The sequence below is a fragment of the Sinocyclocheilus anshuiensis genome, unplaced genomic scaffold (assembly GCF_001515605.1).
Source record: "Sinocyclocheilus anshuiensis isolate Anshui unplaced genomic scaffold, SAMN03320099.WGS_v1.1 scaffold409, whole genome shotgun sequence".
NCBI lineage: Eukaryota > Metazoa > Chordata > Actinopteri > Cypriniformes > Cyprinidae > Sinocyclocheilus > Sinocyclocheilus anshuiensis.
Genome location: NW_015540855.1, coordinates 482,058 through 493,176, shown reverse-complemented (window position 1 = coordinate 493,176; position 11,119 = coordinate 482,058). Strand labels below are relative to the sequence as shown.

Genomic DNA, 11,119 nt, shown 5'->3' with positions numbered 1-11,119 from the left:
TCAAAAAAAAATTTTACATTATTTTCCCTTTAAACATTTACATTTTATACAGTGTGTCTGAGACAATCGATTTCCACGCGTAGTGCGATGCTATTGGAACGCAATACTGGCAATCTGTCAATTGACGTGCAAGGCGAAGAAAACACGACCAGAGAGGGGAGACATAACGTGTCAAATCAGTGTGCGACGGTCCTAATGATTCAGAAAACGTACAATAATGTAATAATAAAGAAAGATATACTATTGCTAAATAGTGTATACTGATACTATCACTGAGCGTCGTGTCATTATCAAGCAACATCACTATCGGTTACAAATCTCACCATAAGCGGATTGGTTTGGCCCTATTCATTAACGGCACCCGAGCCTCTCGCCCCTCCCCCGCGGACCAACCGAAACGTTTTATCATGAAGGCGATTTAATTAGCTACATTTTATTATTTGTTATCAATCTAAGCATCAGTACTGGAATGCGACGACTAGTAAATAAGACCCGAGTCTCTTCGCGCGTACAATAACAATGATCGTATGATTAGGTCCAACGCATCCAGTCATGTTTCTTTTGCATCCGCTGCTGCAGATCTCTGTTCTGCTGGATGCGGTTTCTGCCAGCCCTACCGATGATAATGTGCTGCGGGCCGGTCATGGAGAACACGGAGAGCCGGGGCATGAAGAACCCCATAAGGATTCCTACAGTACATTCGCCTCCGAGTTCCTCGAGTCCAGATACCTCTCAGACGAAGGTACGATGGAATAAAACGATTGCGCTTAATTTGAAGTCAGGAATGCTGGTTTTGTGTTGTTTCTCACTCAGTATACATGAGTGCAGTTCTTAGGAGCACTGAATACATGCAGTGAATGGTCACCGTCTGATGCCCTCCCTCGACTACAGGCCTATTAATTAGGTTAATAGTGTTGTCTGTTAGTGATAATTATTAGCAATACTTTTATAAGAGATTGGTTTTGATTCACTAATATAATCATTTGCATTCATATGGTACAACATCAGCACCTTGGTCAGCACCCCAAAAGCCTGTGAAACTCGCATCCATTCCAGACCAGTTACCCACAGGCTTTTCCAACCCCCCTATTTTGTAATCTACTTTTTTAATAAACTGCAGATACTCAGACAGTGATTCATAAAGACGCAACACATCAAACAGAATAGAATAGAATAGAAACTCTTATTGCCACATGACTGGCCCAGTGTTGTAGGTACAGCTGTGTAACATGTTTGGATAGTTCTTTAAAGTACAAATGTGTGAATATACAGTATCATGTATAATGTACAAAACAATATAAAATACACTACCATTCAAAGGTTTGGGGTTGGTAAGATTTTAATGTTTTTGTCCAGTCTTTAGCGTCACATGATCCTTCAGAAATAATTCAAATACACTGATTTGGTGCTCAAGAAACATTTCTTATTATTATCATCAATGCTGAAAATAGCTCAATATTTTAGTGAAAACCGTGAATGTCAAAAGAACAGCATTTATTGAAATTGAAATCGTTTGTAACATTGTAAATGTCTTTATTGCCACATTTGATAAAAAAAACCTTACTGATCCCAAACCTTTGAACAGTAGTATGTCATGTCATATAATAATATAAAATGCAAGACAGTGTAAATGATTGTTTATTACCATTGTGTGTGTATGTGTGTGTTTGTGTCTGAAAAAAAGTATTACACAACATACTATATTACGAAAACTTTACCCAAAGCTAAGGTTAAGTTGCCCCTCCTGCATTACAATGTATTAAGTAAAATTAAAATGTAACAAACAAATATATGACATTAATTATTATTTTAGTAGTAGTACTAGCTGAAACCATTTGATTAATGTGTTGTTGTCTAATGTCTCAAATAGGTTACCCCTTCCCAGCTGCACCCCCTGTAGACCCATTTGCCCGCATCAAAGTTAGCGACTGTGGAATAACCAAAGGATGCATCAGGTGAGTGCATGGAATAAAGGTTCAATTTAATTTATAAACAATGGGTTATTGTGGCATCAAACTGTGCGTTGCATGCCGTAATGCAGAATCAAGCTGTCCGGTACACTCGTAATATATACATAAAATAGACATGCACATCATGGATCTTTGTAGGTCTGTGTTGATGATTGTTCATAAAGGGGTAAGTTCACCCAAAAATAAAAAGTCATCACTTTGTCTCTCTTCTGTTGCTGTAGATATGGCAAACCAGGCTGTGACGCAGAGACTTGTGACTACTTCCTGAGTTTCAGACGCATTGGCACAGATGTGGAATTCGAGATGAGTGCAGACACTGATGGATGGGTTGCTGTCGGTTTCTCCTCTGACAAAAAAATGGTAAGGAGAGAGGGATTACATATATATATTTGGTGTGAATGCCTGCTAAGAAATACACAATGATATTGTTGTTGTAGGGAGGTGATGATGTCATGGGCTGTGTTCATGACGATAACGGACGTGTACGGATACATCATTTCTACAACGTGGGCCAGTGGGCCAAAGAGATCAAGCGCAACCCGGCGCGGGATGAGGAGGGCATCTTTGAAAACAACCGCGTCACGTGCCGCTTCAAACGGCCTCTTCATGTGCCACGGGAGGAGACGCTGGTGGACCTGCACCTCAGCTGGTACTATCTGTTCGCTTGGGGACCTGCCATTCAAGGTAAAGACACACAGCCTGGTGTTAAAAGAGTAGTTCATACAAAAATGAAAATTTGCTGAAAATGTACTCATCATAACAGATTTGGAGAAATTTAGCATTACATCACTTGCTTATTAATGGATCCAATGATAGGTGTTTTCAGAATTAGTGTCTATAAACAGCTGATAAAAACATCACAATAACATATAACATGACTTTACTCCATCAAGTAATGTCGTGTGTTTTTCTAATAAACAAATCCATCATTAAGATGTTTTTAACTTTAAACCATTGCTTCTGGCTAAAATAAGAGTCATCTATCCGTAATATTGCTTACTCCAGTGAAAAAGTCTGAATCATGAGAGAAATATACACACATTTTACAAGCAAAAAACTGTTCTAAACAAATATTCAGTGGATTTTGATGTGAGAGGACAACAGAGGACAGACTTTTCTCATTGGAGGAGCGTTATTAACTGGTATTAACGAGTTATATAACTGGTATTTTGGCCAGAAGTGATGGTTAAAAGATAAATTCCTTAATGATGGATTTGTTGCTTATAAACATGCAGTTTTCACCTCACAAGACATTAATTGATGGACTCATGTGGATTATTGTGAGGCTTTTGTCAGCTGTTTGAACTGATGGCACCAATTCACTGCAGAGGATTCACTTGTGAGCAAGTTAATGTAATGCTGTATGAAATTATGTAATAAAAAAATTCTCCAAATCTACATCTACATCTTGGATTGAGTGAAGTGCCAGCAAATTTTCATTTTAAACTATTCTCTTTAGGGCTACAAATGTAATATTGCCCTATTTATGGGGATCTTGTTCTGTTTTTCTTCTCAGGTTCCATCACAAGGCATGACATCGACTCCCCACCAGTGTCAGATCGCATGATTAGCATCTATAAATATGAGGACATTTTCATGCCCGCCACAGCCTATCAGACATTCTCCTCTCCCTTTTGCCTCCTCCTCATCGTTGCTCTTACCTTCTACCTGCTGATGGGCACACCATAACCAGCGAAGCCGTGTCACTGAGAGAATAAATGAATACAACAAACTATGGAGCCACTATAGCATGACTGTGTGCCAACATAACAGTATTAGAAACAGGCAGCAATAAATTGCAATTCTATAATATCCTCAATCTATGTACACTAGAAAGGTATTTGGACTGTGGATTAATATTCAGTTTTATACAAGCAATGATTCTCATTTAGAGGAGAGAGGGTCAACCATACACTTATTATATATTACAATATATTTTATTTTGATGAAAGAGTAGAGAAACCTCAAGTGGTATGTTATGGTAGGTATAGCCTACAATAGTTGAAACAATCTGAGCCAAATTAATGTTAATATTCAGTATACTTAAAGTGCAGTCACATTAGTGAACTTTCAGTAAAATTTTGCATTCAAGAAAGTCCATTGTATATCCCTGTCAAACCATCAGCTTTCTGTTGGTCAAAGCTGTGAATCCAAAATCTGTATGGGGAAATCTTTCATCCATACGTGAAATTCTAAAACAATGATTCCTATTGAAATGACTGAATTTTACCAACGAAAACTTGCTGAACAATGATTAGTGTGACCGTATCTCTACAGTGGCACATATCATGACACATAATGTCCCTCTACAGAACTCTACGGAGAAGTGAATTGCCTCGTTCTATTGAATGGAATATGTTTAGCCAAATCTCAGTAGAGGTGCTCTGCTGTTTGTAGTTGCCTGCTATCCAGTGTTTTCTAGTATATTACAGTTCTGATTAACATTTATTAAGGCTGTGGATTTCAGAGTGATGTAAATTAATTAATGCCTGTGTGACTGACTACGCAACTAACAGCAGTACATAATTTGCCCTACAGCACAAACACACATGCAAAGAATTCATAAAACATCACTGCCTTCCAGTTAACTAGCATTGCCAGCTCAGTATTTGATGATGCATGCCAGCAAACCAGCCTCATCTGAGCCATTTAGATCAGGAACAGAACCAGTCCAGGAAAGACTCATCTGGTTTTCGTTTTAGTGAATTGAAGACTTTCTATACCAAGGACTTCATGCCATTGTAAAACATACAAATAGTCCAAGAACTGATTGCTGCCTGTGTAGAAAGATTTGGATCACACCAGTTAGTGTGTGATTGTTTTCTGTTCATTATTTGGCGTCCTTTGAAAATGTTCTGTAATAACATTTGTATAACAGACTGAAGAGCAACACGTAAAGATGTTTAGAAAGGAATTATTTAGTTTTAAATACGTATTCACCTTAAGGTGTATGAGGAAATGTACTTCAGTTTCAGTTCAGTTTCAGTTTAATTTATTTATATAAACAGAACCAGTCCAGGAAAGACTCATCTGGTTTTCGTTTTAGTGAATTGAAGACTTTCTATACCAAGGACTTCATGCCATTGTAAAACATACAAATAGTCCAAGAACTGATTGCTGCCTGTGTAGAAAGATTTGGATCACACCAGTTAGTGTGTGATTGTTTTCTGTTAATTATTTGGCGTCCTTTGAAAATGTTCTGTAATAACATTTGTATAGCAGACTGAAGAGCAACACGTAAAGATGTTTAGAAAGGAATTATTTAGTTTTAAATACGTATTCACCTTAAGGTGTATGAGGAAATTTACTTCAGTTTCAGTTCAGTTTCAGTTTAATTTATTTATATAGCACATTTAAAAATGACAGAGCCGACCAAAGTGCTGCACAGAGAAGTAGAATTAAGCCAATAACCATAACAAATTTACAATAAAAAGGTGACAGAAATAATACACAACACTAAATATACACACAATAAAACTATATACAGCAGTTACTCCAGCCCATAAGCCTTTTTAAAAAGATATGTCTTTACTAAAGATTTAAAAACCTGAAGAGAAGTGGCCGATCGCAGGTAAAGAGGCAAGTTATTCCACAACTGAGGTGCTGCCACCGAGAATGCCCGATCCCCCTTAAGTTTTAAACGGGTCTTAGGAACAGACAACAACAAAGTGTTTGATGACCTTAATGGCCTGTTGGTCTGATAATGACCAGAGGACATTATCCTCCTACTTGGAGGAGAGATGCGATTCGTTTTTGATGTGTGCCGGCCAGAGATAATCATGTTATGTAGCATGAATGGAGACATTATATGCCAGTGGTCAAGGAACAATATGTTTGTTATATTTTGACATTGACAGTGTTAGAGAATATGCAATAATGAGTGTGCATAGTGAAGGACTGTGAACCATTGGGATTTTAAACATTTGTCATACAATCTCCTACATCATTAGCAGCTTACATACATTCTGACAAGTTTACTGTGAATTCTTGCTCTAATTGGAAAAAAGATACCTGTTTGATGGTCCTGAACACGACACGTACTGCACTTTTTAATAAAGCTATGAAAGACAGCTGAAAATGTGTACCGTTGTCATATTTGTCTGGATAAACTGAGAACGTTTTGCCGGGGTCTGAACTTGATGTACTTGTCATGACATGGCACCTTGAAGAATAGTAGTAAATAAAATCAATAAAATATTTGTTCACTAATTCATCCAGTCATCTTTTCTCTAGTTTAGATTGTTACGCCAGTAGATGGCGATAAGTGACTGTCTTTTTTGTTGTGCTACGAGCGAGTCACTCACTCATTCACTCAAACGATTCATTAAAGAACTAGTTGTATTCTAGTATATTATTTTGAATCCATACTTAATATCCTTTATAAATCAGATTATCACAGAGTATTATTTTTTCAGCATTTTCCCTCCATTTTGTGACTTTTCAAACTACAAACTGATACTATTCACATAATTTAAATGCAGTTCCAAACCTGTTTGGCTTACTTCTTAACACAAAAGAACATTTTTTGAAGAGCGCTGTTAACCATTGTATTATAGTAGATGTTTTGGTTACCGTAGACTTCTACTGTATTATAGACCAATTTAGAGTAGACGTCACAGTTACGTCACTTGCAGCTGCGCGCGCATAGTGGCTGCAGAAAAACAAGGTAAATGGGTAAAATCCATGGAATAAAAGAAAAAAACATTTTTGTGCCTTTTGATGTCAAGATCGGAATGCTCCTTATTAGAATTGTGAGATATAATCTCGGAATTGCGAGAATAAAGTCAAAATTTTGAAATATAAAATCAAATTTACCTTTTTTTATTCTTTTATTCCATGGCTCCATAGACTGCCACTTGAAAACCGTCATCGTCTGCCTCCAGATAGGCTCCGCCCACAAAAACCGTCATCCCTGTTTCGGATCTGTAAGACTATCGCACTCTCTAACGTCAATTTCGTTGAATAACAGTGCTTATCGCTGGGTGACAAGCTCTTGTAATATGCGTAGAACATTTTGAAGATGACATCTAATTAATATAATTTATAATCTTTTTAAACCTAACTATGTTGTACCGTATCCGTGAAATTCTCTAACTGTAAAGGCTATCTCTCCCGGGTTTTCTGCAACCATGATGCGCGCGCATCCTGAATGTTTACAAACCGGTAATTGGTCTATAGGGAACCGCATGATGGCGAGTAAATGTTGACAATTTTGGGTGAACTATCCCTTAAAAAGATAACGAACCACCAGCACCTATACATTAAAAAAAAACATACAAGGGTGGTGGTAGGCTGTAAAACACAGTAACTTGACTACATTTTTTTTTTATTAATTAAACATTCGTTCAGAAATACAAGTGTTGTAACTTGACTACATTTCCCAGACTTCATCCAACACGCCACGTCACTCTTTGCCCAGCCCGCAGTTCCTTATGTGGTGGATCCTCCGGACTGAAGCGCAGCGACGCCAGCGAGCATGGCAGACACAGAGGACCCTGGTCCAGGCGAGGCTACCGAGCCGGACACCCCGCGCACCAGCTGGCCACACTACGTCTCGTTCAGCGAGACCGTTCAGCCAGCAGTGGGGATGGTGAGCCACCTACTGAGCCAGCAGACGTCCCTGAAGTTCGACAAAAACATCAAACAGGCCTTCTACAACACGGGAGCGATGATCTTCGTGGCGATCTGTTGCGGAGCAGCGGTGTTGGTCTACTTCATCCTGGAAGCTTTTCTGCGGCCGCTGCTTTGGGCAGTGCTGTGCGGCACTTTCCTGCACCCCTTCAAATACTCGCTCGCCCGCCTCGGCCGCTCCTGGCTCAGCAGCCTGCAAGACAGCGGCACACCGATAGTGGTTGGGACTCTGTTGGTGCCGGTGTGGTGCGTAAACTACGGGGTGGAAACTCTGGGAGGACTGGTCGTAGATCGGCTCAATGTACTGCTGGCAGTTGGGGCCGGTGTACCCCTGCTTTATTTCCTATATCTGTTCTGGAGCGTCATTGGCATGCAGGTGATCCTCAGTCACGTCTGTACGGTCATCTGTCTCGGCCTGGATTGTTTCAGCGCGACGTGGGTGAGTTCTGTCTGTGAATGGGACAGAGACAACGCCTCCTGTCAGACAATGCACAGGTGGTAGAGTGGTAACTTGTGGGACAGGGACTTAGAACTTCATTCCTACTTAGATAACAGAATAATTCATGAATTTATGTACTTTTAGTAATGATACTTTTATAACATTCATAATTGTTTGAAACTTACATTTTGCAGCAAAGTTTGGTATTATAATATATAGTGTCATATATGTGACCCCCTGGACCACAAAACAAGGGTATATTTGTAGCAATAGTCAACAATACAGTGTATGGGTCAAAATTATCAATTTTTCTTTTATGCAAAAAATCATTTGGATATTAAGTAAAGATCATGCTCCATTAAGATATTTTGTAAATTTCCTACCATAAATATATCAAAACTTAATTTCTGATTACTAATATGCATTGCGAAGAATTTTGGACGACTTTAAAGGCGATTTTCTCAATATTTGGATTTTTTTGCACCCTCAAGCCTGTGTTATTCCAGAGAAATATTGTCCTATCCTAACAAACCATACATCAATGGAAAGCTTATATATTTACAATAACAAAAAATTGACCATTATGACTGGTTTTGTGGTCCAGGGCCACATATATCTTATAGTGTTTAAAGCTATATAATTTTCTGTCAGTGTCAAGCACTATCATGGGTTGTCACATTCTGTCTCTCTTTCACACATTAGAGAATCATATATTTACATTGCAAATCTGTCAACCTCTGTATTATCACATCTGGCTTTGGACAACCTAACCATGTGCAAATATGTTTGTATAGAAAACTATTCATGAACACAACTGTCCATGTGAAGTATCAACATATCTAGAACTCATGTTCAGTATATGAATGGGAATTGGAGCATGACATCCCAAGATGCTAAAAATATGTCCCTTAGGCTACACACACAGGCCAGATGATAGATCATAAGACATATTTTAAGTTCTTCTAAAGGTTACAAGAACGCTAAAGGACTACATTTCACCCTGACATTCAATTTAATTACCTCAGTATCTGATTTTGTTTTAGTTCTCTCTAGTGCTTAATTTAATTCTTACATGTCATGTGATGTCTATTATTAGTCTAAATTGTTATTGGCCCCAAAATCCCCATCCAGCAGAACTTTGTGATCACCAAAATAACAAGAAAAATTTAAGGTGCTGATTTATTCAAGAAGCTGGCAGTGAAACTGGCTCTATTTTAAAAGAACAGGAAGGAGAAGATGATCAACTATATAATTTTTTTGATAATTATGACACAATTTATGACAGACTTTCTTATTTGGTAAAACAATTCCTTTGACCCACTTAATTGAAGTGTGTGTTGAAAACACCCTCGCAGTGCCTATGAGAGCTATGAACATACTGAGGGTTTTTGTGATTATAAATAGATCGGTGGCAAATGTTTGGTTGCAGGCACAGTGGTTACCAGAGATGCCCATATGTTCTCTGTCTTTCTCTTTCTCAGGTTGGCACTTTAGTTGTGGGCTACGTGTTGGCTGTGGCGTTTAAGTGGACACCTGGCATGGAAGGTTACTTGCGTACACTGTCTGTGCCTGTATGGGCAGCACTTATTTTCTACCTGGGTAAGACCTTTCTGTTTTGAACCGGTGAATGGCTCTGTTTGGGTTTTAGTATTGACCTACAATCCTGTTAATGAAGGAATGCTAAAAATCCTCTCTTTTTCCCAGTTTCTCTGACAGGGTCATGGCGTGTGCCTGTGTTTGTGGTGGTGGTGTTACTGCTAATAGTGGGTTCTCAGGAGAAGCCTGCTGTTCCAGGGAAAGGTAAAGAGGCTGAGGCTCCAGCTCTCACTTGATTTACCTCTGTTCATGATGTCCTCTGACTCTTGCGCCTCTCTTCTCTATGTATAGGTGAGCTCTCTGGTCAGGTGCTCTCCTTTGCTGCTAATACAATCTTCATGGCAATCTCTTGCGGTAACGTCAGCATTGCTGAAAAGATCCAGGAAGAGAAGAGCACCAAAGAACAATCCAAAGGTGACACAAAAAAAGATAACAGACCACTTTTGCTGAGTTAATTCAAAGTCATGTAGATGTTTGAAGTTATCTGCAGAGCTGTTTCTCTCTTTGAGGGAGAATCTGTGGGATTCTGCAGAAATTATTTAAATGTGCAAGATTTTGTGTGGGTCAAGTTATGACTGACTTTCAGAAGTGTGCATTTTTATTTAATAAGCATATATTCTGTTTTGCTGCATGTTTCAGAGTGAAGTGTGGCACTGTTTTCTTTTACATGTGAGAAGCTCATGATCCAGTGTTTTTAGTGTCTCAGAGCTGATCTGTGCATTTGCTGTGAGTTAAAGAAGTAGTTTTTCATTTACTCGCCCTCATGTTGTTCCAAACCTGTATGAATTTCTGTGTTATGTTGAACGCAAAAAAAATTTAAAGAATTTTGAAGAACCAAACAGTTGTTGGTCCCAAATTACTTCCATAGTAGGGAAAGAAATACTATGGAAGTTAATGGGGACCATCGACTTTTTCGATTACCAGCATTTTTCAAAAGCTTCGTTTATGTTCAGCGTAAGAAAGAAATTCATACAGGTTTGGAACGACATGAGGGCGAGTAAATGATGACAAATTTTAATTTTTGAGTGAACTATCCCTTTAAACATGGATTTTGGGAGCACAGTGTTCTCCAGTTAAATTTTATTTTTACATTCATTTAATTTCCAACATTTCTGTGGACATATAATTACAGCATTTTACTAGATTTGTACTGAGAAGCCTTTGTAAGCTTGAGTTCATAGTAATAGCCTTCCTTGCAGTTTTCCACCAGCTCTTTATTGTAATTGTACTGCAGCGTGAAGTAAAATAATTAAAGGGGTCATATGATGCTGCTAAAAAGAACATTATTTTGTGTATTTGGTGTAATGAAATGTTTATGCGGTTTAAAGTAAAAAAAACATTATTTTCCACATACTGTACATTATTGTTTCTCCTCTATGCCCTGCCTTTTTGAAACGCGTCGATTTTTACAAAGCTCATCGGTCAGAAAAAGCGAGGTGTGCTCTGATTGGCCAGCTATCCAGCGCGTTGTGATTGGCCGAAT

General features: G+C 38.5%; 2 protein-coding genes across 3 annotated transcripts in view; both read left to right on the top strand.

Annotated features, from left to right (window-relative positions):
* Positions 1-379: 379 nt before the first annotated feature.
* Positions 380-4,118, top strand: LOC107687827 (DOMON domain-containing protein FRRS1L-like). Its single transcript, XM_016485300.1, has 5 exons — positions 380-742; positions 1,871-1,955; positions 2,192-2,330; positions 2,408-2,654; positions 3,487-4,118. The coding sequence occupies exons 1-5, from the start codon at positions 553-555 to the stop codon at positions 3,657-3,659; spliced, it is 834 nt and encodes a 277-aa protein (XP_016340786.1). The 5' UTR covers positions 380-552; the 3' UTR covers positions 3,660-4,118.
* Positions 4,119-7,361: 3,243 nt separating this feature from the next.
* Positions 7,362-11,119, top strand: part of LOC107687814 (transmembrane protein 245-like) — a 25,103-nt gene continuing 21,345 nt past the window's right edge. For both annotated transcript variants that reach the window (XM_016485282.1, XM_016485281.1), the window contains exons 1-4: positions 7,362-8,040; positions 9,522-9,639; positions 9,745-9,840; positions 9,928-10,050. In XM_016485282.1, the coding sequence (XP_016340768.1) occupies positions 7,447-8,040; positions 9,522-9,639; positions 9,745-9,840; positions 9,928-10,050 (931 nt within the window). In that variant the 5' untranslated portion in view covers positions 7,362-7,446. The remainder of the gene's footprint in view (positions 8,041-9,521; positions 9,640-9,744; positions 9,841-9,927; positions 10,051-11,119) is intronic.